This window comes from Moschus berezovskii, chromosome 25, assembly GCF_049115385.1.
Source record: "Moschus berezovskii isolate FMDL1 chromosome 25, NW_MosBer_1.0, whole genome shotgun sequence".
NCBI classification, from domain to species: Eukaryota; Metazoa; Chordata; class Mammalia; order Artiodactyla; family Moschidae; genus Moschus; species Moschus berezovskii.
The window spans coordinates 3632936-3659159 of record NC_142484.1 but is presented as its reverse complement, the minus strand read 5'-3'; the positions used below and the strand labels follow the sequence as shown (position 1 = coordinate 3659159).

Below are 26224 nucleotides of genomic sequence, written 5' to 3'. Positions count from 1 at the left end.
TCTAACTTTAGACTGAACTGGCAGGATTCCGACTTGCCTTAGCGCGGTTTTGGTCTTAGCATGAGGCTGAGAGGAGTTACCGGCCCCGAATTCAAGCGTGAGGCTGAAGGTGCTCCTCTGGCCCCGCCCTACAGCTGCTGTTGGAGCACCTGGAGTGCCTGGTCTCCCGGCACGAGCGGTCCCTGCGGATGACGGTGGTCAAGCGGCAAGCGCAGTCCCCAGCCGGCGTGTCCAGTGAGGTGGAGGTGCTCAAGGCGCTGAAGTCACTGTTCGAGCACCACAAGGCCCTGGACGAGAAGGTACTGGCCTCCCGGCCCTCCTGGATTTGCACACATGCTGCCTTGTGATGTGGACGATGCGTGTGTTTGTGTAACTAGTTGACTTTTGAGCGTCTTGTATTCTTGTAAATACATTTTTTCTGTAAGAAGTCAGAGTTTTATATGGTTAAAAAGCGTTGCCTGTGTACATGCTCAGTCGTGTCTGAGTCTTTGTGACCCTGTGGACTGTAGCCCACCACACTCCTCTCTTCATGGGACTTCCCAGGCAGGAATACTGGAGTGGGTGGCCGTCTTTTACTCCTGTGGATCTTCCCAACTCAGGAATCGAACCTGCCCTCTTGTATTCGCAGGCAGATTCTTTACCACTGAGCCACCTGGGAAGCCCCCAGTTAAAAAGTATTAGTTGGCATAAATGTCTCAAGATTTATTGTATTCTGTGTATCAAAAACTGGTTAATAGAATTAATTTAGGATAACATTTTTTTCTCTCAAGCTTAGAATTGAAAGCTGTTAACAAGCAGATTTTCTTGATGTTAAGATCAATGAGAGACATTAAAGGTGCTCTGTTATGGTAGCCGTGTGTCAGGATGCGTGCACAATGAGAGTGCTCTGACGCACACACACGGCAACACCCAGTGACTCGGCGCCTTTCGTTTCAGGTGAGAGAGCGATTGCGAGTCGCGCTCGAAAGGTGTAGTTTATTAGAAGAGGAATTAGGTGCCACACACAAAGAGGTAAGCTTGGTCAGTCATCGTATAATTTCAGTGAAGGGTTTGTCATTTTTACCCTTCATTTTACAAAAGTATGAAGGCTGTAGTGGCGGCCATCAGATGTTATTTATCTTTCTGATTGAGGACCTGCCCATCTGGGTTGTTTTAATGACTAGTAAACCCGATTTCTGGTTCAGAGCTGCAGAATTTCTCAAGTACCCATTTGTCCAGTAGAAGATAAATTCTGACTCTACTCCCCTGGTTGTATTTGGAATGGATAGCATCACCACGTATTTTCCTTTTATGTTGTGTTTTCAGTTTAGAGTTGAGTTTTTCCAAGTGGAGTTTTGCTGTCTTATTTCTTTACTCTCCTTCAATTTTTTGGTTTCAGCTGATGATTCTTAAAGAGCAGAATAACCAGAAAAAGGTACTAACGGACGGGGTGCTTGATGCAAACCACGAGCAGGAGAGCACGCCGAGCGCCAACGGAAAGGCAAGTCTCGGTCTCGCGCTCCGTCTGGTTCTCGCCTTACTGTCCAGTCTGTGCGGGGCTATTGGGACCTCTCACCAACGCACCACGTAGGTCGGAGCGGCCGTGAGGGTCGTCTGAGCTCCCAGAGCGCAGAAGGCAGTGTTGACCTCACCGATTTCCCGGAAGTGCTGTGTTCCCTCCCTCCCGAAACGCAGCCGTCTCAGGCTTCCTCTCCCCTTAGAGATCCTCCGACGGCTCTCTGAGCCACGAGGAAGACCTGGCCAAGGTGATGGAGCTCCAGGAAGTCATTGACACGCAGTCGCGGGAGCAGAGCCAGATGAAGGAGCGCCTGGCAGCCCTGTCTGCCCATGTGACGGAGCTGGAGGAGGACCTGGACACGGCCCGGAAGGACCTCATCAAGTCCGAGGAAGTGAACACGAAACTGCAGCGGGACGTCCGCGAGGTGAGTGGCGGTGGCCAAGTCCGTTGTCCTGAGGTGGTTGTGGGTCCCTTGGTCCCCCAGGGATCTCAGCCTCGGGATGGCTGTGTGAGCAAGAGCGGAGCAGCGGCGAGACCATGCTGCCTCCCCGCCTCTGCGCCATGGGCTCTGGGGTAGAAGGGGCCTGGTCCAGGCGGTCCGTTGGCAGTGGACCGACACGAGGGCGGCCCTTGCGCTGTGCTGCACCCTGGGTGTGGACTCCGCATTTCTACAAGTTCTGGGGCCCAGTGTGTCCATTTAAAAATTGGTTCATCCATTCATTCAGTGACGTGTGGTTGCTCCACACTGCTGGGTCAGCTTCTGCTGTGCAGCAAAGTGAGTCAGCTGTGTGTGCACACACACGGCCCTCTGTTTGGGGTTTCCTACCTGTTTACTTCACCGCCGAGCACGGAGTGCCGTTCCCTGTGCTGCACAGCAGGGCCTCACTCACTGCCGATCTGACGCATGGCATCAGCGGTGAGGACGTGTCAGCCCTCGTCTCCCACTTCAGCCCCCACCTGCCTGTGGACTGTGTTCCTGACGATGCTGGAGTTTCCTTCTGATTCTCTCAGGCGAGTCTGGAACGTCTGTGGAGCCCATTCTCTCGGAGAGAGGGGAGCGTGCCGTGTGGGCTCTGCCGAGGCAGCTTGCCTGGCCGTCTTCTCTGGTTTGCTGACGTTCCACGCCTTGCAGGGCTGTGTGCCGGTGATCCTGGCGGCCAGACCAGTCGAGTGGCGTTGGCTCACCCTCAGGTCCTCAGGCCTGCGCTGTGTAACCGTGTAGAACCACGGCATTTCTGGCGGACGTATCTGTGTGCCTCATGATTTATGAGAAACTACCTTACGGTCACTGTGAAAGCAGAAGAGTGCTGGGGGTTCCGGCCTCCTCCTGTGAGCCTCACCTCTCCTCTGGATGCAGACAGACAGCGCCCACCCTGCCCCACCCCTCCCCCATGACACCGTCTCAGACAGAGCCCCTCCAGCGTGTGTTCCAGCAGGTGTCCTTGTTTAGTAGCTTGGTGTGAGGAATTCTGTGTGAGAACTCAAAACAGAAATATTTGCATGTGTTTGTATAACCTTTTCACACTACTCTTTGGCAATAGGAGGAGATTAGGTGGCAGAGTTCAATACGTGGAGAATTCTGGAAAAAGCGTTTTTAAGACCTTTCACTTTTAATGTTAGGACTTGGCCCACATTGCTTACTTAGTGACTGCGGAGGAACCTGAAATGGATTTTGAGCTGGCGGACAGGAGTCGCACCAGCAGCAAGTTCTGGTCCTGGTTTGAGCGCTTCATACACATAGTGTAACTCTGCTTTAGAAGAATTAGGCTTGAGAAGGCTGCTTCCAGTTGTGTTAAACTTTGACTTCTCTTTCCACTCATTAATATTCTTACTTTAATTCTGAGGAAATTGCATGAGATTTTTCCAACTTTTACCTGAGGAAACGAGCCTCAGAGCTCCCTCTTCCCTCCCTGTTCTGGGTCAAACCCGCCTATATGGTGTAGCAGACCGAGGTCCTGACTTCATGCCAGATACCTTCTCTCCTGGAATTCTTGCAATAACAGGGTAGTTTATATACTTTTTGTTTGTTGTTTGGGTTTATTATGTAGAAAAGAAACTTGGTAAACCAAGTGGCCAGACAGAACGTTGACAGATGGGTGCCAGTGGTGGCAAACGTGACCTTTGAGGTAGGCGCGTTTTTGCTCACGTCCGAGAAAACTACCACATCTAGGACTTTAATTTTGAGGACGCTAACTTTATGTTTGATTTGAAACTTAGGATTTAGCCCAGCTTTTTTACTTTTAAGTGTTTTGGAGCGTTCCATGATAACGACTTACCTTTTCTCCTCTGCAATGCCTGGTGTAGGCCATGGCCCAGAAGGAGGACATGGAGGAGAGAATCACTACCCTTGAGAAACGCTACCTCGCTGCACAGCGTGAAGCCACCTCTGTGCATGACCTCAATGATAAACTTGAAAATGAAATCGCAAATAAGGATTCTATGCATCGGCAGGTAATGGCTTTTACCGAACCGTGTCTGACTTTTATAGTAGTGCATTACTGAGGAGGGTAAAGACCTTTTCATGTGACTCCCACGTTGGAAGTCAAGTCCCGGTGTAAAGTTCTTATGACCCTAAAATACTGTGTTGAAAAGTGTGGATGTACATCATGGTAAATCAGCTGTACTGGATTGAAATACATTTTTAAAAATTGGGGGTGACTGCAACTTATGGGTTTGAATTATTTGGGATTTGGTGTAACCATATTGTGGAATTCCTCTCCAGACTCTTGTTTTACTTGAATGTGAATCTGTTGGCTTGTTAGCGTTTTTACTGAAAGAGCAGAGAGCAGCAGGGAGCTTCACGGCAGCAGGCTGCCTGCTGGTAACTGGGGTCACTGTGACGAAAGGTGGGCTCAGCGCTCCAGTCTGCTTAGGGTTTGCACCTCCTGTGGTTTGGTGAGCCTTACTCGCTCATGTTCCCGTGTGGTCTCAGATAATCAGGACTCAACCAGGAGAACCAAATCTGGCTTCTCAAAGCAAAGTGAGTCGGTCTCGTGTGTTACAAAGGGTATCATTGACCCCACCACAGAAATAAAACACTAGAAAGCCATTGAAATTTATGATGTGGAATGCTAATTAAGGGCATTACGATATACAAAATAATGGCTGTAAAAGGTGATCAGAAAATACCATGTACCATATGCTGTTGTTTTCTGAGGGTTTTGAAGCATATTGTGCTGTTTGTGTATGTACACAGAGTAATACACACACAGAAAAAATAAGAAAGCTGCTTAGAAACAAATGCTAACCTCTCAGGAACCTGAGGTTATAGATAATTTAATTTTGTTTTCTTTTTTAAAAAAGAATCTGTCTAAATTTTCTACATTGAAAGTTTTTCAGACTAACAAAACTTTTTAAAAGAATAATCATGCATTTACAAATATTAGTTGACTGGCATTTCACCAGGCACACTCTTAGCAGTCTGTATTTCTTAGCAGAGGAGATGAAAGCTGTACTTGGACTCACATGCCCGTGTGGAATGATTCTGGTGACGTTTTAAGAAGGGTCATAACTGAACCCTTCTTCCCTTAACTTGTCAACAAGAATGAATAAGCTTCTGCAGAAAACTGAGCTTTAATATACAAGAACTTTTTTTTTTTTTAAAGACATCTTTGGGGACGTTTAGGAAAAGTAAATGCTCTGGCGGGAGGTTGTTCTGCCCAGTGAGACTAAGCCCAGGAACACTGAGAGAAAATTTACCGTGACGCAGCTGCTGAAACAGAACTAATCCAGTAGACATGTGCGTTTAGGTTTTGTCTCAGCGATGCGGCCCGTTTTGACACTCTGCTCTCCCTTTGTAGACGGAGGATAAGAACCGCCAGTTGCAGGAGCGCCTGGAGCTGGCAGAGCAGAAGCTGCAACAGACGCTGCGGAGGGCGGAGACGCTGCCTGAGGTGGAGGCTGAGCTGGCGCAGAGGGTGGCTGCGCTCTCCAAGGTGCTGCTCTGGGTCCCACGGGGGGCAGGCGCGTTATGAGGTGGCCAGGCTCTCCAAGGCTCCGCTCTGGGTCCCCGGGGGGTGGCCACGGGGAAGGCCTGTTCCCGTGCCGTCCCACCGTGCCCTTGCCCCTGCTGCTCAGTCCATGCAGGAGCGCAGACACGGCGTTCGTGCTGCCCATCTGAGATGGGAGCACTCCCTGAATGTCGTACAGTATCCCTGCTTCTGTGTCATCCCTACGTTAATTTTCTTCCGTTTTGTTCCGTGTTCTGTGTGTCTCCAGGACGCTTCAGCTCCGAGTCACTGCTGCTCAAGAGTTCAGTCAGTCAGCAACTCAAAGCCTTAGCAGGATAGTTCTTCTCAGAACTAGGAAAATCCCGTTCTCGTTTAGGAGACTCTTAAGTCTTTATTCACACACTTTTGAATAGGTCACGGCGGGGCACGAGCAGACCCGGGGCTCCGCTCCCAACTTGCCATCCCCAGGAGCCCGCGGGTGACAGGCCGCGTCCCGGAGACGTAGCGCTGCTGGGGGCGTTGTCCCCACTGCGGGCCGGCCACCCCGTCCTTCTGGTGGGAAAGGCGTGGCCCCGTGCTTCCGGTGGGCACTGGCTGGGCACGGAGGGATGAGCCGGGCCCGTGCTGGCGCGGCTGTCAGGAGTGTTGCCCGGAGCTCGGTGAGAGGCTGAGGGCCGTCCGGGCAGTGCCGGGTGCTCGCAGACCCCCCGGGCAGGGTCGCTAACAGCTGCAGTGGACGCCCTTCTGCCTGTGACCTTCCTCTCAAGTCTTGGTTTCTTCTCTCCCCCGGCATCTCTGCTGTCTGTCCCCGGTCGGCCTTGTAGTCTGACCTTTTGTCTTCCGGAAGCTCTACCACTAAGGAGGCTAAACTGTTCGAACTTACCTCCCAGCTTAGGAAGGTAGAACGAGTGCCTTGCGTGTCCCATGCTTGCCGCTGCCTGCTGCCCGCGCTGGCTCGCCACACGCAGTCTGAGGAGGGGGCGCAGCGGCTGCGGGTGTGGGGCCCGGGGCGGGGGAGCACGTCTCCTCTCACAAGCCAGTCACAGCACCCTCCGTCACCCTCGTGTCACATGTGAAGCTGCGCAGGCTGCGTGAGCAGGCGTGCGGGCGTGCCCCCAGCGAACCCAGGGCGAGTGGTCTGCACAGAGCATGGCCCGCTTGCCGCCCCTGTGGTCCCAGTCCACGTGCTGTCAGGACGGGGTGCTGCGAGTGGGACTGACGCTGTTCTTGGCCGACAGGCAGAAGAGAGGCACGGCAACATCGAGGAGAGGCTGCGGCAGATGGAGGCCCAACTGGAGGAGAAGAACCAGGAGCTGCAGCGGGTGCGTGTGCTGGCGGGGAGGCCGCGTCTGGCCCTGAGACGCGGCTTGGGCGGGGGTCGGCGCTGCCTTTCTCCGCCGCTCCCGTCTCTGCCGTTGAGTGTGTGCGTGTGTGACCCCATCTGCTGACCCGGGCACCCGGCTCCTCGGGAGCAGGTCCAGAGGTGGTCGCCCATAGGCGATGGGCAGGGGCCAGGGGACCCCCACATCCAAAGAGGCTGCTTGTTGGGGGAGCTGCTCGGGGTACAGGTGGCTCTTAGGGTGCCCCTCAGACAAACCTGAGGTGCCAGCCTGGGGCCCATGAAGCTGAAGGCATGGCGCCCAGGTGTGCAGCCTGCTTGCCTCGGAGGAGGCGCTGGAGTCCCCCGTGCCAGACTGCTGGTCCAGGCACCGTGTATGTGTAGGGTGGCTGCTCCTGGGCAGGAGGAGAACTGCAGCTGCATGGTGACAAAAGGCGCATCAGGAAAGGGCGGTGGTGGAGCTCGCATCACCGAGGCCTCAGGTTTCCCAGAGGGGTTGGCCACACGTTAGTGTGGAGCATCGGGAAATGGAGCGGGCTCCCAGGTCCAGCCTCAGGTGTCAGTTCTGTCCCCACCGCACCTGTGTTCTTGGGCCTGGACTGCAGAGCCTCACACACGGGCTCCTGGGGGCAGTGATTCTGACTCCCATCATGAGACCCGTGGTGAGGCACCCTCCCTGCCTCGGCAGAGAGCTCAGTGTCTCCCGATCAGGGGTGCACTTCCTTACTTTCAGAACTGCTGCTCAGAGGCTGTTGAAATTGGGATGCTGTTTATGACTAAGCCGAGTCAAAGTAAACTTTTGTTTTGCTTTAAAAATATTTGAATGCCTTATTGTGGAAGCTGTGACAGGTTTTCTTTCCTTAGGCTCAAAAATCACTGCAGACGGTGACTGCAGCCACAAGATTAAAAAATGCTTGCTCCTTGGAAAGCTATGACAAACCTAGACAGCACATTAAAAAGTAGAGACATTACTTTGCCGACAGAAGTCCATATAGTCAAAGCTATTGTTTTTTTCCAGTAGTCACATATGGATGTGAGAGTTGGACCATAAAGAAGGCTGAACGCTGAAGAACTGATGCTTTTGAATTGTGTTGCTGGAGAAGGCTCTATTTTAACAGAAAATAATCTGGTTTTTTTTATTTTTTGTGATGGATAACTTCAGACGTGCCCAGAAGTGGAAGTAGTAGTATAATAAATACCCGTGACCCGTCAGTTTCCAACACAGGGCCAATCGCAGATGTATCATTCTTTTGTCGTTCTTTTGTCTTTTCTCCATTTTTGTTTTAATACAGTAGGTCCTAAAACAGCTTTTTAAATCATGAAATTGATGTTCATTTTTATAAAACACAGACTTGCCCACTCTGTTTTTACATTTAAAAATTGCTTGAGGTAATTATTTCAAGTTTTTTAATATGAATTAATTTTCATATTGGAAAAGATCCTGATGCTGGGAAAGATTGAGGGCAGGAAGAGAGTGGGACGACAGAGGATGAGATGGTTGGACGGCATCACCAACTCAATGGACATGAGTTTGAGCAAGTTCTGGGAGTTGGTGATGGACAGGGAAGCCTGGCATGCTGCAGTCCATGGGGTCGCACCGTCAGACACGACTGAGCAAGTGAATGGAACTGAACGTGAATTATCATTGGGAGAAAAGCTATGACCAACCTAGACAGCATATTAAAAAGCAGAGACATTACTTTGCTGTCAAAGGTCCACCTAGTTAAAGCTGTGGTTTTTCCAGTAGTCATGTATGGATGTGAGAGTTGGACCATAAAGAAGGCTGAGTGCCAAAGAATTGATGCTTTTGAACTGAGGTGTTGGACAAGACTCTTGAGAGTCCCCTGGACTTCATGGAGATCAAGCCAGTCAATCCTAAAGGAAATCAGTCCTGAATATTCATTAGAAGGACTGATGTTAAAGCTGAAGCTCCAATACTTTGGCCAATACTTTTTCCAATACCTGATGCAAAGAACTGACTCATTGGACCCTGATGCTGGGAAAGGTTGAGGGCAGGAGGAGAAGGTACGACAGAGGACGAGGTGCTTGGATGGCATCACTGACAACAGACATGACTTTGAACAACCTCTGGGAAGTAGTGAACAGGGAAGCCTGGCATGCTGCAGTCCATGGTGTCACAAGGAGTCAGACGTGACTCAGTGACTGAACAACAGCAGTCATTACAAAGAATTCAAGTGATGTTGGATTGTAGAGAAAAATACGTGAAAGTCTGTCTCCACTCGCTTTTTTTTTTCAAAATGCGTTTTCTCACCTTTTGCTTTATAAATTGAATTCATTTTATCCCCTTAATCCAGACTCAAGCTTCTGTTTATATATTGGGAAATTCCTCCACCAATGTGTGTAAGCCCATCCCCTTTAGAGTCTGCTTGTTTCTGGGTGTAAATCTGCTTGCTCCAGAGCCCCTCCCACAGGTAATGGCTGGTGACACTAAGGTCCCCCAGGTGCTCTGCCAGAGAAGCGTTGGGAGTGACCTTTGACCAGTGAGGTCCCTGCCTCACTCTGCCCCTGCCTGTCTGCTCTGGTGGTGCTCAAGGGCCCCCCAGAGGTGGCGTGGGAGGGACCCCCTCGGGAACCAGGGCACGGGCCGCTCACGTCGCAGCTCCCCAGTGCTTTTAAAATAATGACCGTACTTGTTCTTGACGAGTTTTTGTTTTTCCTGTTTTAGGCAAGGCAGAGAGAAAAAATGAATGAAGAACACAATAAACGCTTATCAGATACCGTGGATAAGCTTCTGTCCGAATCAAACGAGAGGCTTCAGCTTCATCTGAAGGAGCGAATGGCTGCTTTGGAGGATAAGGTGAGCCGGCCCCGCGGCCACTTTTCCAGGAGGCACGTCTGGCCCAGCCCGGCCTGGTTTGTGGTGGGGTGGAACCTCCAGGATAAGAGTTGGAAACTTGTTCCTAGAGGGCCCCACAGTGAGTGTCTTTACTGGGTACAAATAATTGAGTAGCAGCATTTCATGCTCCTCAGTAAGTGTGAGAGCATCCACAGGCAGTGTGTAAAGGAACAGATGTAGCCGTGTGCCTGCAACCCTTATGTAAAGCGTCCGTGAGCCGGATCCACTGATGGCCCCGAGGTTACCAGCCGCCGTGCTAGAACTTTCTTCTAGGTTCACCCTCACCCCTTCGTTTTGTTCTTAGAAGTTTATTTCTGGGGCTTTCCTGGCGGTCTGGTGGTTGAGAGTCTGCCTTGCAAGCTCAGGGACGCAGGTTCGATCCCTGGTTGGGGAGCTAAGGTCCTGCATGCCACGGGGCGACCATGACAAAGGAGACCCGCGTGATGCAGCCAAGGCCTATCGCAGCCAATCAATGAGTTTAGTTCAGTAACTTTTATATAATGAGATAGAAAAGATTGAATCAGCTAAAAGCAAGCATTCTCATAATCCAACTCCAGCCTTCTCTCTCTTCATTTGCTTTGGAAAATGTCTGAGAACCGCCATCAGAGCAGCTCAGTGGGCAACAGTCTGGTTCAGGTTTGGTGAAAACCTGACCCAGCTGCACCATTGCCCGAAAGAACCTTCCCCAAGGTCTTCCCCGAGGCCCAGAACCTTCCCCGAGGTCAGTGCTTGGGTGGCGCTTGTCTGAGAGAGACCAGTGATCGCTACAAGTTCTGCAGCACGTTTTTCCCCCACAAAACCCGAGATGAAACACACACCTCACTAGAGACCACACAGGGCGGTCCCCTCATTGCACCCTGACCTGTGGGCCGGCCCTGAGGCGGGGGCAGTTTTGTCTCAAGTTTGAATTTGGCATGTGAAACCTGCGCCAGCTTCCTGAGTGACCACTGAACTGCAAAGCTGAAAGCAAGTTTAAAGCAGTTTCACTTACCCCAGGGAGCTGTCCTCCTTGCATCTAGAAGATCAGTCGGGGAAGGAGAAGATTGTGTACAAGTCAGTGTTAAAAGTTGTCATCTGGCCTCGTGCCGGCACTTCACGCTGGGCACGAGACCCGCCACTAATCTCAAGGGGCTTTATGCTTTCAGACAGAAGTGCAGCCGTCCCACGGTCCATGCAGGATCTGTAAGAATTGACACTAAAGCACTCTTTGTATCTTTTCCAGAATTCTCTCCTACGGGAAGTTGAAAATGCGAAAAAACAATTAGAAGAAATGCAAAACGACAAGGTACTTAAATGTCTAAATCGTTCAGAAATTTGTTAAGAGCTGAATTGAGCTGGAATTCACCTGAATTGCAACAGATGCTTAGCGGAAGTTGAGTTACATTTTCTTTATGGCTCATCCACTGCTGTGTCGTGTGTAGCGTTTCTGGTTTTGAACATTGAATGTGTTTGCATTATAGGTGGATTTAGAGTGTGTGGCTGTCCTGTGTGGTTCAGAATTCTGAGTAGTCCTTTCCGGGTTCTCTCGAAAGCTAAGACAAAGCGTGAGCTTTTCATGGGGACAGCGCTGTCCGTCAGAAAGATAACACGAGCCACACACACAGTCTAAAATCTCCTAAAAACCGACGGGCTACTTTATGTTCTGTTTTTCACCATGAGTCTTGAAATCTCCTGTGTGCTTTCCACGTCGAGCTTTGCACTGGCCTGTCCGACACGCTCCGTGGCACGAGGCGTGTGACTGCTCTGGCCGACAGCACAGAGCTGCTGGGTTGAGTCGAGTGACTTGGAAACTTGGCCTGTGTGACTTGTTTTACCCCGTGAGGAAGTGAAGTGGGGTGCAGAGGAGTGAGTGTGAGCTCCGTGGGGACGGTTTAAAGCAATGAGAGGAGCGAGGGGAGCAGAGTGAGTCCTGCCCCCCAACCCCCGCCCCAAGTCCAGCTTCTTTCTGCAGATGTCATCGCTGGTAATGGCTTGCCATGTTTCCTCCAGAAGCTTTTCTACAACTGAGGCGGAACTTCATATTCATTATGGTTTATAAGGTTTAATATTGTTCTGAGAGTTTATGTTTGCTATGGGACTCTTAGGGAGAAGGCAATGGCAAGCCACTCCAGTACTCTTGCCTAGAAAATCCCATGGATGGAGGAGCCTGGTAGGCTGCAGTCCGTGGGGTCGCTAAGGGTCGGACACGACTGAGCGACTTCACTTTCACTTTTCACTTTCCACTTTCGCACATTGGAGAAGGAAATGGCAACCCACTCCAGTGTTCTTGCCTGGAGAATCCCAGGGACGGGGGAGCCTGGTGGGCTTCCGTCTATGGGGTCACACAGAGTCGGACACGACTGAAGTGACTTAGCAGCAGCATGGGACTCTTAGAGAAAATTTTCTCAGAATTAAAATGTTCGGAATTGATAACTACTAATGTAACCTGTTATACCCATTTTGGTGCAAGTCGTTTTACATCCGGAAAGCAAGCAGTGCAGGCTGTGTCATTTGCTGTCTCGTAGGACCAGCTGATTCTAAACCTGGAAACCCTGAGAACCGAACTGGAGCAGACAAGGCTGCGAGGGGCTCCCCTCCACCACGGGTAGGCCGCTCCCCCAGGCAGCTCCCCTCGGCTCTGTCAAGTGTGACAAGGGCCCGTCTGCTGTGCGGACAGTATGACTGGGTGTCGCTCACGGTCACACCTCAAGGAGCCTGTGGCTTAGTGGCCAGCGAGTGGGAAGAGACAAGCTTCGTTCCTTAGGGTAGAACTGGGGACCAGGGAGAGTGGTGGTCACAGTACTGACAGAACTCAAAACCAGAGGCGGAGGTTTGGAAGTGGGGGCCGACCAGCTGATATTTGGGTTATTCATTTGAGGGACCGGACAGACTGTGACACGGGCGCTTCTTAAGAACCGCAGAAGGTTGATGGCCTGTAGTCATTTCACGTGTGCGGAGACTGAGACCTGCCTTGCCGTTGGCTGCCGTGGGTGGAATCACCAGGCTGTGAATGAGACGAGCAGATTACTCAGCATCCTGATTTTCTCTTACTCCTTGTTATAGGGGCAGTAACTCTTACTAAGTGTTTAGATTTTTCTTTGGCTTCTTCTTGGAAAATGGGCACAAGTGAGAGTTAAACTTTAGCAAAGGTTATTAAAGTGCTTAACTGGTGACATTCATTCATCTGTAGGAAATCAACTCCCGCTTGAATCCTGACTTAGGAGACAGTTTGGAGCCCACACGCATATTTCTGCGTTTGCATGTTCAGGGGATCCTTGTGGTCAGGGCCCCCGCCCAGCCTTCTTCTAGAGAAAAGGGATATCATTGCAGACAAAGACAGAGCCAGAAACTGGCCCTGTGTCCGAAACCACGGCAGGTGGAGTTCAAGGGGAGCACGTGCCGTGTGGGACGGAGGGGGACATGGCCGGCCTTGCCCGCAGAGCTCCTCCAGGGTGACTGCCTGGTGCTGTCAGAGGGGGAGACCCCCTGCTCCCGGGGTGGACGAGGCGAGTGTGCGGAGGTCTGTGCGGACAGTGGAGGAAGAGGAGGCGGACACGGCCTCCTGCTCTGGGGGTTTGGGTAACAAGGGGGGCGCTGGTGCCGGGACCCAAAGGCCTGGTGCGGTTGGGGGCTCAGAGGGAGAAGCCTGGCCACCAGTCCCCTGCGTGTCAGTGAGAGAGATGGGAAGAGGAGGCAGCTGCGGGGCAGGAGGGGCCGCAGCGACTGGGTGAGGGAGGGGTCAGCGGCTCAGCGGGCTTTGGGGCCGGGTTTGCGGGCAGGGCGGGGGGCTGGCTCAGCGGGCAGGGAGCGGGACTGAAATCTGGCTCAGGGGCAGGGCGGGCTCGGTGTATTTGGCAGGACCTCCCAGTGGAATTGGTCACTTTGTCCCTGAGACCTTCTCCCGGAGGACAGAGCCTCGGGTGAGGAGGGGGAGCGAGATGGAGGCTGCCCTCCGCGAGGGGCCTGGGGGGTGACGGTGGGGGCGACCCGACCCGGAGGCCTCTGTGGCCTTCAGAGGACCCGCGAGTGTCCTCAGTCCCAAGTGGGACTGTGTCGTAGCTTCCACCTGATTCCCAGGTGCGCTGCGGTAGAGGGGGAGCAGAGACAGGGGTGGCTCCATTGGGAGGGAGGGAAGATGGGAGGGAAGACAGGTGTGGCTCAGGGAGGTTCCAGACTTGCATCTCCTGGGAAACACCAGTGCGGCTCAGCTCCAAGCTGTGGGTCCCAGGGTTTTGTGTCTTGGGCTGTCTGAGGCGCCGTTAGAAGAGCTGAAAGTGGTGTAGACAATGTTCCAGGGAGACGGGTGTTTGTGGTCCATGGATGTCACGCAGGAGATGGAGGGCAGAGCAGGCACGGGCCGGAGGGCGGTGCAGGGGCCCAGGAGTCAGTGGAGCAGGTGCAGCCCCGCCCCAGGCAGCCGACCACACCCTCACGTTAGCACTGCCTTCCCCATGTAAGGAGCTTCCCAGCTGGTGGCCTGAAACCTGAGTGTTCGCAGGGCCGCGGGCAGCCTGCTGCTGTTGGAGCCAGGAGGGCAAAGCCCGCCCCGGGGCCCCTTTTCTATGAAATTGCCTGTTTTCCAAATCGACAGGCTCTGGCTTGACTGACAGAGTGAGCTCCCCTTTCTCCTAACAGCGGTATTCTTTCCCGTGTTCCAGCCGACCGCACCTGGGCAGCGTCCCGGACTTCAGATTCCCTGTGGCTGACGGGCCGGCAGACTCCTTCAGCGGCGCGGCGGTCCTGCGGCGCCCCCAGAAAGGCCGGCTAGCAGCGCTGCGTGACGAGCCATCCAAGGTGAGGACCCCCCCCCCCGCCCCCTGCCCGTCCCTGGTGAGCACCTTGTGAGAACCTGCTCCTTCACACTGTGGTCCTGATGTGGTTTGGAACCAAGCGTTGATAGATCACTTTACATCTTCCCATTTTCCTTTTTCTGGCTAAGAGTCTACTTTTAAGGCATAGTTGTTTTTTAAGAACCAATTTTGATAACTTGTGGCTTACTGTGAGGCCCAGCACAGTACTAATTAGCATAGTTTTTTAAATCGTCGTGCGAGTAAATGGATCCACACATCCCTCATGTTTTAATGAGAAGAATTCTCGTTGGAAGTTTAAGTGCCTTCATGTTTTCGCCTCATTTGTGGCGTGTATTTTTTCACGTCTCTGTGTTTTGAGCTTCCACGTTCAGTGGGCAGCTAGTTTAGGCGAGATGTCGTCAGAACTAGGACTCCAGCAGTGACTTAAAAACCGTGTGTGCTCTTTATCCAGTGCTGCGCAGCGAGTCACTGCAAAGCTTAGTGACTTCGCAGTGAGCAGGTCACACTCCACAGTTTCTGTGCATTGTCGCAGGTGGGCCTGGTTCAGGGCCTCCTGAGGGCGCAGATTTGGGAAGGGCCCCCGGGGCTGGATGGCAGGCTTTCAGACTCACCTGGCTGGTGGGGACAGGCCCAGGTCCCTGCCGTGGGGACCTCTGCATGGCCTGGCTTTCCTTGGAACTTCCTCTGAGAGCGGGAGTGCGGGGTGGAGCCCGCGGCCTTCCGTGCCCTGGCCTGGAAGCCGCGCACCTTCACTCCTGTCTGCGAGCGTGAGCTGCACGGTCCTGCCTGGAAGCCGCGCACCTTCACTCCTGTCTGCGGCCGTGAGCTGCCCCTCTGCCTCTTGAAGGGAGAAGGATGGAAGGATTTGTGGACACATTTTTAAACCCATGCAACCTGTCAGACAGTAATGAGCAGGGAAAGGAGACCAGAGTGCCCGAGTTGTCTGAGGAGGAGGGGACGATTGTGTGTGGCCAGCGAGTTGACACCAGGAGGGTGACCTTGAACCAGAGACCCAGAGGCAGGAAGAGAAGTAGCCACTCGGAGATAGATTAAGGATCGTGTCGACCAGCGGGGACAAGGGAGCGAGCGGCCGCAGCAGGGAGGACCCTGGGCTCAGGCCTGAGCAGCTCGAGGCCGGAGCCTGTTTGCTGCGGTGAGGAGGGCTGCCGGGTGGGAGCTCAGAGCCCGGCCTCTGCCCTTTGGAGGTGGACGGGCCCATCCAGGGGACGTGCCCAGTCAGCACCTGAGTCTTCCGGCCTGCATCCGGGAGAGGACTCACTCAGCTCAAGGTGGACTGGGGTCATGGGCTTACAGATGGTGTTTAAAGGCACGAGCAAGATAAAATCACCAGGCAGGTGCCCGTGGAGAGAGATGGGGTGCAAGGGTAGAGCCGGGGGCACCTCACGTTCTAAGGTTGAGAAGGGTGCAAGGGACTGAGGAAGAGCCCCAGGGAGGGTGGGGCCTGGAGCCGAGGGAGAGACATGCTGAGGGGGTGGGGAGGGGGCTTGGTAAAACGGGGTCCTCGGAGCCCCCGGGAGCTGCCCTGTGGGGTGGGCACACCACCTGTTGGCAGAGACTGGTCAGGTAGGGGGACAGTGGAGGCCGCTCCCGGGGAGCTCTCAGAGACTCGCGGTGGGCACTGCAGGGAGCCCTGGAGGGAGAATCTGCTGGTTCCCGTGGTGCGATTTTAAGGCAGGAGAAGGGAGAGGACGTGCCGCCCAAGCAGATGGGGGTGAACCTGTAGGCAGAGAAGGGTGTGAGCTGTGGGAGGGGGCGGGTGGCACGGGGCCCAGCAGGCACTCTCTGTGCGTCCCTGATGACAGAGCTGCCTTGCGGTGTGAGGGGCCATCCCCAAGGACAGCCCGAGTGCCTGCGCCCTGGGAGGAGAGCGCGGGGCGCTGGCCCTCCCGTCCCCCAGCGGCGCCCGCTCACCCGTCTATGTATGCTCAGACCAGTCTGGAAAATGGAGGGCTGGGAACCCATGAGGAGTGCGCTCCTCGGGAAACTAGTCCAAGTGATGACCGCCAAGGTGGACCCAGCGGCTGCAGAGCTGAAGGGTTTCTTTTCCTTCAGCCTGGCTGATGGTGGCATGGGTGTATTTTTTTAATTTTCAGTTTTTGTTTCTGACTCCCATCAGCCCACCCTTGTGAATAACCTCATAGGATTGCCTCCCTTCCATGCTAAGACCTGAATGTCACCAGGCCTTAAGAGATGGCCGTGGCTTGTAAGCATGACCCGTTTGTCCTCAGTCAGGGCTTCCATGTAACCTTGTGCTCCGTTCCCGATTGCCGTGAGCCGCCCCGAGTGTCGCTGACGAGCCGTGGTCCTCTTGTGCCCAGGTGCAGACTCTGAATGAGCAGGACTGGCAGCGCGCGCAGCAGGCCAGCGTGCTGGCCAACGTGGCCCAGGCGTTCGAGAGCGACGTGGACGTGTCTGACGGCGAGGGCGACGGGGACGCCCTCTTCAGCTCGGCCGCTCTCCTGTCGCCCAGCGGGCAGGCCGACGCCCAGACTCTGGCCATGATGCTTCAGGAGCAGCTGGACGCCATCAACAAAGAGATCCGGTGGGTGTGGCCGAGCCCAGCGCCCCAGAAACTCGGCTCCTCTGAGGACCTGTCTTGTCCTCACAGAAGTCTGAGTGTTCCACAGGAAGAAAACTGACTTCAGGTCTGCTTTAAGAGTTCTCAGTTCCGAGATTGCCCTTGATTAGAGAGCTCAGTCAGCCAGGGCGTTCTGTACACAGTGTGGTAGCAGCACTCCATGTGGGGGGTCGTGGGGTGTTCCCCCCCCAGCTCTGAACCCCAAGGTGGGTGAGGTGCTGAGGTGGTGTCCCCTGCGGCCCGTGCACCCTCCGGCACTGAGGTTTCAGCCTCGTGTGCCCCTTGGCGACTCCCACGTTCCAGTGTGAAAAGCCGCCTGGAACAGAAAAGCTGCAGTTTGGGGGTTGGCAAAATCCTACTCAGATCTGCATTTTCATTTTTAAGTTAACACAGTGTGAAAATTGGCTTGTTGTAAGACGGTGTTCCACAGACATGTCTTTGAGTTTTTCTCATCTCATCAGTATATTTAAGATGTTTTCTTTAGACACCATCTTGGCAGTTATAACAATTTACAAAACAGGATAGAATCCAAAGGGCCGCCTCGTGGTGAGCAGGGGGCCTCGGGTCTGGGTGCAGCCGGGTGGCTGGGGGCCCTGAGACCTGCCTAGTGCCACACAGCCGTGCCCCTGTCCCGAGTCCATGCTCAGAGTGGCCGCAGGCCGGTGACCCTGCATGGGACCTGGCAGAGCTGCTGCTCAGATTGTTCTCGTCACGTCAGCCCAGGCTGAATTTGCCGTTCCTGTCGGCCGAGCGCAAGGCGCACGGGGGAAGGGCAGCGGGGGAAGGGCACAACCAGCAAACGCAGGTGGTGCTGCCTGCACTTCTGATGCCGTAGACCGGCTGCTCGTGGGCCGCGCCCACACGGGCTCAGAGAGGTGTCGTCCCCATCCCCGCAGGAAATAGGGAACAGTTATGTATTAATGTTTTTATTTTTATAGCATGTTGTCAGGTAGAAGTGATTTTCCCTTATGTAACAAGTTGACTTGATGTAAGTGGTAAGTTCTGTCCATCAGCTTGTTATCAACAGTGAAAAACTTTGAGGATGTGTAAGTAGAAGTGAAACTGGAGAGGTTATGACCTGTAAGAACTTTGTATTTTAATATGAAAATCATTTTATTTGCATAATCGTGTATTTAAACTGCTGTATAAAACCATCCACTACACATTAGGGGAGCAGAGCAGCAACCGTGAATCATAGATTTAATGCAGCATAATTGACGTGAATCCAGAAACTCACACGAAGCTGGTGGAGAACTCCATCAAGTGATGAGTTTGTTCAAATACAACTTAAAAAAAAAAGATCAACTCAGCCCTGCATCTGGTCTGGAGACTTGTATTTAGAACTCCAGCTTGTTCGTGAACCACTGTTTTGATTATCAGAGTTCCCGATTCCCAGTGGAGAAGACTTGAGGCTCCGACGTGCATCTCTGCCCTGAGAGCAGGGAAGGTAAAGGCTGTCGACTTCAGGCATCTCCTCACAGGGAGAGAGTCACCGCCCAGGCCCCGTCAGAATGTTAGAGTAAATAAGGAAAATCAAACGTGAATGATCAGGGGCCCCTTTGTAAGACTCAAAGATAAGCTATTCTAAGTTTGAGAATCTTCAAAAGAGGGAAGGTCGAACCTTTTTGCTGAGATGTTAATTGAGCAACTGTTCCTGGAATTTGCTAATTGTGACACAGAATGCAAGCTCCCAAATGTGTTGTCCAGACACGCTCCTTTGCTGACAGAGGCGGGTGACAGGTTTTACTCTATTTTAGGTTGATCCAGGAGGAGAAGGAGAACACGGAGCAGCGGGCGGAGGAGATCGAGAGCAGGGTGGGCAGCGGGAGCTTAGACAACCTTGGTCGTTTTAGATCAATGAGCTCCATCCCCCCCTACCCCGCCTCCTCACTGGCCGGCTCCTCCCCGCCCAGCAGTGGGCGCTCCACGCCCCGGAGGATGCCACACAGCCCGGCGCGGGAAGTAGACCGGCTGGGCATCATGACTCTGGTACGTGTCTGCCTCCTCCCTGCCGCGTCCCTCCCCCAGCAGGCTGGTTTTCTTTTTGTTTGTTTTTTGGTTTTTCTCTTTTTCCCAGAAGAAAATTAGGTACGTTTTTGCTACGCTCAGAGGTATAAGATTTTTAAAACTGGCTCGTCTCTAATCCCGGAGATGGCAATGGCACGCCACTCAGTACTCTTGCCTAGAAAACCCCATGGACAGAGGAGCCTGGTGGGCTGCAGTCCACGGGGTTGCTGCAAGTCAGACAGGACTGACTGAGCGACTTCACTTTCACTTTTCACTTTCACACAGTGGAGAGGGAAATGGCAACCCACTCCAGTGTTCTTGCCTGGAGAGTCCCAGGGACGGGGGAGCCTGGTGGGCTTCCGTCTATGGGGTTGCACAGACTTGGACACAACTGAAGTGACTTAGCAGCAGCAGCAGCGGTCTCTAATCATTCCGTAATCGCACAGTGACAAATTAGTCTTGATATTTGGACCACCGGCTTAGTCATCAACTCACCCAGAGTCTTCCTCTGTAACATTGGGCCTGGCCTGTGCTGGGCGCAGCAGCTGCGGGGAAGTTTCTGTTCTCAGGGAGCAGACAGCTTCGTGAAAGTAACCATAGGCAGCTCTCATGGCATGTGAAAACTGCACAGCACATTTTACATTGGGGATGCCTGGCTGCAGGGTGCAGGGCATGCGGTGGGAACAAAACCAAAAATCTAAAATGGTCTGCTTGCTGATGAACCTAGCTGTGTGCTCAGGCCAGCTCTGTGTGTGAAACCAGGTTAAAAGCCCGGCGCCCCAGGGCCGCAGGGAAGAAGTCGGGCTGGCTCACTCTTCCGAGTCTAAAAACAGGATGACGACCTAGGGCTTTTAGTGACAGAGTGTGCGGCTCTAAGGCACATGTTCCGGCTTTCTTGGGTGTTTAGCTTAGGTTTTCCGAGTGCATTGCTGTTCACCTCATGAAATAACGTGTACAACTCTCTGCTTTGTACTGCACTTGTATTGTCACTTTTTTCTGTCACCACCCATTTCATTTTAGTTGCATTGTTAGCCAGCGTATAATTAAATTAACTGTGAGTCATTTTAGTGGCATGTGAAGTGGCAGCTAGTCCATTTTGTGGTCTTTTGACATGCTGTTTTTATAATTTGCATCATTGGCTAATTAGCTGATATTTAAAATTTGTTGATGATTTCACTGTGGTTTCATGCTTGATTTCTTTCCGAGTGTTTGTGAAAGAACAGTTCTGTATATGTTTTCCTTGCTGTTGGAGTTCTCTGACGCTGTGTCTGCTTTCATCATTGGTTTTGATTTCCTGTCTCATCCTGTGGTCTGTTCAGTCGTCGTCAATCCAGACCCCAGCCTCCCACCCCGTCGCCCCTGAGGCTGTAGTTTGCCCATCCATCTCCCCTCCCCCGTCCTCCCACTTGCTCTGGTCACAGCACTGCTGTGGTCCACAGCGCGTGTCCCCTTAGTGGGGTTTCTGCTTTGTGTTCATTTCTCATTAAACTGTTTTTCCCCCATAGCAGAAAGTTTGAATTAGTGTGTCACTGTACAGTTACAGGCTGCCCACGCCAGTATTCTGGCCTGGAGAATTCCATGGACTGTATAGTCCATGGGGTTGCAAAGAGTCGGACACGACTGAGTGGCTTTCACTTTCACTTTCGTACAGTTACAAGCATAATGTAGATACACCGTACACTACATAGCCTGTGTAATTCATAAATGAGATTATGCTTACATAAAGAAATGATCCTCTTAAGTGTAGATTTAATGGACTTTTGACACAATGCCCTTTCTGTGTTGGTATTTGTATTTAAGACTGTAAATCTCGTCAGCTTTTGCACGGTTAATGTCTCTACTAGACTCTTCTAAAAAGTATCTTCTATGGTTCATAAAATGTAAAGACTCCACCTGCTATTTTGCTAGCTTTCATTCTTACATATTTTCACAGGGTACCTGCTTTAATAAATTTATTTTGAGAAGTTTTAAATCAAATTCTAGGTAAGGATTTTACATTAATGTCCAATAGGTGGTTAGATTTGTTCAGTGTTAAAATAGGTATTACGGTAACTTCCTCAGTTAAATTACTATTTTAAAGTATAATGTGTTTTTTATTAAGAGAAACTTAAGTTATAGAGAAGTTTGGCTGAGAATAGACAACTGTTAAGGCCCTTTATTGTACAGAATGCTGTGCTTTATTAAATCATGATGTTGTAATGGAATTGTATCTTCCTGAGTAATACTTCATAGTGTTTCTCTAGTAAATCTTGAATAGCTTATTTAACTTCTGTAGTCAAAAAAATGTTCTATTTCCAGTTACATGTTCTCTAAATCTTAATCTCACTTATATGCTTGCCGTCATTTTTGCTTTACTGTATTTGCCTATACTGATTCTTAAATTTTTAGCTTCAAAGTCACAATAAATCTGGTTTCTTTTCATTTCTTTGCATGCATCTGTCAGCCTAGTGATTTAAGGAAACATCGTAGAAAGGTAAAATATTTAGTAATTTAGCATGCCTTTGTTTCTCTGTGAGGTATTAAAGAGGCTTATCGTTTTACGTGAATGAACACTATGTGGTTATGTACTGGTGAATAATTGACATTTTAATGGAAGTGATGAAACTCACCCACCACTTAAAATATGCTGATGGTTCTGTTGGAAATAGGTCATTCATTGGGACAGCTGTAACAGTTTGCCTTTCTCCCACTTGTTTGCCTTCTAATCTTCTCATGCTTATTTATAATAGACATAGTATTATTTATTATTTTTAAAATTTTTATTTACTTATTTTTTTGGCCATGCTGCACAGCTTGAGATCGTACTTCCCCAACCAGAGATCAGACCGGTGTCCCGGCAGTGAAAGTGCCAAGTCCTAACCTCTAGACCAACATGGAATTTCTGCTTAGTGTAATTTTAAAAGAAATGACTGAATCAGAGCCATAGATGTTAGATTTGGGGGAAATCAATTTAATGATGGTGGGTAGCAGTATGCAGGAGACTCCATGGGCCAGGCACCATGTTGCGCGCTTTCCGAGTCTGTCATCTAATCCCGCAGAACCCAGGTGAGGTCGAGGCTGCTGTCATCCCCATTCAGCAGACGTGGACACTGAGGCTGAGAGCGGCCGGGCCATGTGCCCAGGCTCGCACACCCAGCAGCACAGTGCAGACTGGTGTGAACAGAGCCTGGACACTGAACCATGGAGCCGTCCAGCCCGCTTTCCTCCAGAAGCTCCCGTCTCCATCACGGCATCCTTGATGAGGGAGCCTCAGGAGGGAGCTCGGGGCCTCTCCCCTCGGGTCATTTGGATGAGCCCCTGTTGTTGGAGTCCAGTGCCCTGAAGGCTGGCCTTCCTTGTCCTTTTCCTGCTCCCAGCCCACTGATCGAGCACTCATGGGGCCTTCCTGCAGGACTCGGGCAGCCGTGCTCCAGCCCAGGCAGCTCAGTGCCTGGGAGCCACTCTGCCAGGCACAGCGGAACAGCTCCATCACCCTGGGGTTGGTGACCTGGCTGTGCCGCTTGCCCACTTTGTGGCCTGCTTTGCTCTCCTGTTAAGTGAGGACACGGTACTGCCCATCCTAGTCACGTGGGCACCAGTGGGGCGGGCTCCCATCCTGGGGGAGGGCGGCCAGGCTGGGACCAGGGGCCTTCCTCAGGAGCAGGCCCAGGGGAAGCACTGGCCGTGGGCCCTGACTTTGAGGCAGGTGTTTGTCTCCATTGAGTCCATAGTCAACCCAGGTGTGTCACCTCCCTGCTCTGTCCTTTACTGATTTCTGGTTTTTATAAATGCTTATTTTAACGTGAATTTGAGATTGATCCCTGTTCAGTCCCACGTTGATCATTTCTAGCCTTTGTAGCCTTCTGTTGTCGGAGGGTTGTCGTTAGAGATCAGGGGAGGGTACTGCTGTTAAATGAGTTCGGCAGGATTTTGCACTAAGTCACTTTGTTGTCACCAAGCTGCTGTGGGGCTGCAGTGGATCAGTACTCTTTACAGAATCCCTTTAAAAAGGCACAGGTTAGATGCTTAAAGCAGCGCACCCATTGTTTATAAACATGCTTGCCATGAATGTTTCGTGAAACCTCCCCTGGCTTAACCACACACCCAGGTCTATCAGTGAGGCCTGTCTGGGGCCCCCCACACTGTTGCCACCACCGTCTTTCCTGTCCTCACACCCAGGACCAGCGGAAAAGCTGGGAGTCCAGGAGAGACCGTCTTTTTTTTTTTGGTTTTAATTTGTTTATTTTTAATTGAAGGATAATTGCTTTACAGCATTTTGTTCTTTTCTGTCAAACCTCCACATGAATCAGCCATAAGGTACACATGTATCCCCACCCTTTTGAACCTGCCTCGCATCTCCCTCCCCACCCCACCCCTCTAGGTTGATACGAGACCATCTCTTGGTGAAGACCTAGGGGTGCTTTATATAAACCAGAGTGAGCGAATTACGCTCGAACTGCGTGTAAGCTGTTCAGTATGTGTGTTCCCGAGAAACCCAAGCCAGACACGTGGTGCTCGCAGGAAGGGGTTAGGTAGCTTTTCTGTGTTTTCACTTGTTGTCATGGGCTCCAGGAACCTGCAGCATCACTAAAGATGATCTTGGGTGGTGGTGCAAGCTGTTTCCTTTTCTCCTTCAAGCAGAAAGGCCTGGATGGCTTTGTTGAGAGGTATCTTACTTTTGCCAGTGGTCCTTCTGAGCTGCATCTGGCAATGAGCATGGTCCTCTTCATCAGGGCAGTTCATGCTGTGCAGGGCTCATGGTGCTGGCATGGCTCTGCTGTCCTGCCCGGCGGGGCCGTCCGCTCGCTGGATTCCAGGGAGGCTCCCATCCGGGGTCTCTGCACTCAGTCAGGGGCTCCCGCTGCCCCACAGCCCCGCTTCTCTTGAAGAAGACAGTCCTTTAAGATGGTGTTAAGCTAGAACAAGGCTTTTTTTTGTACTTGGCAGACAGCATATCTAATAGATTTTCAAATAAGTTTCTGGTTATATTGTTAAAGCCTGTGTGATTGCCTTTTTTGACACAGTCCATTGTTACCCAGTTTTACACTTACCTCACTCCCTCAGCTGCCAGCTTCCCGGGAAGAGGTACGAGATGACAAGACCACCATCAAATGTGAAACCTCGCCGCCCGCCTCGCCGCGGTCCCTCCGGCTGGACCGGCTGCACCCGGGGGTGCTGCACGCGGCCAGCCACGAGGACATCAGGGACGCCCGCAAGTAAGCGGCCTGCGCGTCATCAGGCTCAGGGGCCCTGCGCCACTCGGCCTGAAAGAGCCGGAAGGATGGTTTTAAAGGCATCCCACTGGGTGCGGTGCCTGTGTGTAGTGGTGACCTTCAGGTGCCGGGGGAGAAGAGCTCAGTGACCTCAGTGATTTTAGAAAACCTCTGTCTCTATGGATTGACTCCTGTGGGAGCTTTCCTCCTGCTCTTGCCAGAGGTCTGCCCCACCCTGGGCACGTTTCTGGCGGTGATGGCTCCATGCCTCTCGGATGCGCTCTTGAGGGTCCCTCCCTTTTCCTCAGGGGTCTCCTCTCATGAGCCTATCTGTCACACCTGGGACTGACACTGTCCGCATTCAGACCACCGCCTGCTGAGCTCCCGGTTGCCCTGAGGGAGGCGGGGGGGCACACGCCTTCTCCGGGAGCCTCGTCACCCGCTGAGCAGGGACCCTGAGGGAGGGTTGGGGCACCTTCTGCCCCAGCGGGTCTCGAGTCAAGGCCTTCTCTGGGGAGAGCTCGAGTCAGGGAGTCTCAACTCCCCGGGACGGTTGTCTGTGGCCGGGAGCCTGCGTTGCTCGTGTGGGATGTGCTTGGTGAAAGAGGCTCCACTGTCTGCTGCGAGGTTGGGGTGCGGGTGTGGCTGGGAGGCCGGTTCCATCAGTAGCTTGTGTGGAGGGGTGTGTGTCTGCACGAGGGCTCCGGTTAACGGGCGTTCTCTCTCCCTGAAGCTCGACAGGCTCTCAGGACGGCCCCGTGAGCAACCCCAGCAGCAGCAACAGCAGCCAGGACTCGCTGCACAAAGCCCCGAAGAAGAAGGGCATCAAGTCCTCCATCGGCCGCTTGTTTGGCAAGAAGGAGAAGGGCCGGCCCGGACACCCTGGCAAGGAGGCGCTGGGGCCTGGTGGGTGCTTCACCGCGGAGCGGGGAGGGCTGCAGCGCGTCCCTTCCACAAGGCCCCCGCCCCCAACCTCACGAGACTCCTGTCACGCATGCTGGGCCTCCTCCTGGAGCAGGAGCGGAGGAGGCGTCTGTCTTTGCGCTGGGTCCGTCCGCCCCGCGTCGTTCAGGGTCTCCCGGGCGGCGGAGCTTGCCGCCCTGGAGCGCTTTCCCATGTGGTGTCGTCCGGTCGGAAAGTCAGCCTCCGGAACTCCCTTCTCTCTCCTCCAGCTGTTCACAGAAATGCCTGCGTCGGCCGTGCTGATTTCCTCTTAATGTCTCGACCACTCTGCTTCTTTCTAGCTGGTATTTCAGAGACAGAAAACTCATCTCAGGATGCCCTCGGGCTCAGCAAATTGGGAGGACAAGCTGAGAAAAACCGGAAACTTCAGAAAAAGTAAGCCTTTCGTTTGTCAACCTTGCTGAGCAGTGTTCGGTTGCTCCTCGTTTTGAACTGTTTGCTGATGAGCATGGCGTCCTGCTCTGTGTGTGTATTATCTTCTGAGCGCTGAACCCAAAGCTCCTGCAACTGTGCTTTCTAGAGGACCCAGAGCGTCTGGGGTCCGGCAGGACTCACACACGGACTTCGGGTCCGCTTCGGGAGCTTGTCTGATGAGGATGGGTCGTGGTTCACGCCTGAATCCTGGCTCCTCACAAGTGAGCTCTGGGGCTTGGGAAGCTCAGCTTCCATGCAACTCAGTGTTCCCCTCTGTGAGATGGGAGTTATCGTAGTGCGTCCTCGACGGCGTTTATAAGCGTCCGCTGTGCAGATACACCTGTGTAGAGGTGATGAGGCGCCGGCCCCTGGCGAGTGGGGTGCCTGTGGCCGGGGGCGAGGGCGGCCTGGAGGGGCCCGTCGCCGGCTCTCAGGGGTGCCTGTGGCCGGGGGCAAGGGTGGCCCAGGGGCCTGTCGCCAGCTCTCGGGTTTGCTCCTCACGCCCGCAGGCCGACAGAAGTAGTCGCTGTGTTGCCCTTTTTTTCTCCTCTCTGACAGGTTCTGTATTTTCATCTTAAATAGACTGTTTTGTAGTCTTTCTGAGTTTTGATTCTG

The 26224-nt window shown here is 52.7% G+C and overlaps 1 protein-coding gene across 7 annotated transcripts in view; it reads left to right on the top strand.

Annotated features, from left to right (window-relative positions):
- The window catches only part of PPFIA1 (PPFI scaffold protein A1), a 77230-nt gene that overhangs the window by 31369 nt on the left and 19637 nt on the right, over positions 1 to 26224 (top strand). For 4 of the 7 annotated variants that reach the window (XM_055415294.2, XM_055415293.2, XM_088832344.1 and 1 more), the window contains exons 4-19: positions 135 to 299; positions 937 to 1011; positions 1379 to 1480; positions 1701 to 1922; positions 3803 to 3949; positions 5299 to 5433; positions 6687 to 6770; positions 9474 to 9605; positions 10867 to 10929; positions 12149 to 12228; positions 14282 to 14417; positions 16774 to 16997; positions 18791 to 19022; positions 24084 to 24235; positions 24966 to 25138; positions 25477 to 25570. In XM_055415294.2, coding sequence (XP_055271269.1) covers positions 135 to 299; positions 937 to 1011; positions 1379 to 1480; positions 1701 to 1922; positions 3803 to 3949; positions 5299 to 5433; positions 6687 to 6770; positions 9474 to 9605; positions 10867 to 10929; positions 12149 to 12228; positions 14282 to 14417; positions 16774 to 16997; positions 18791 to 19022; positions 24084 to 24235; positions 24966 to 25138; positions 25477 to 25570 — 2216 coding nt within the window. Of the gene's footprint in view, positions 1 to 134; positions 300 to 936; positions 1012 to 1378; positions 1481 to 1700; positions 1923 to 3802; positions 3950 to 5298; positions 5434 to 6272; positions 6348 to 6686; positions 6771 to 9473; positions 9606 to 10866; positions 10930 to 12148; positions 12229 to 14281; positions 14418 to 16773; positions 16998 to 18790; positions 19023 to 24083; positions 24236 to 24965; positions 25139 to 25476; positions 25571 to 26224 lie in introns of all 7 variants that reach the window. The other 3 variants (XM_055415292.2, XM_055415290.2, XM_088832343.1) reach the window with 1 other exon arrangement.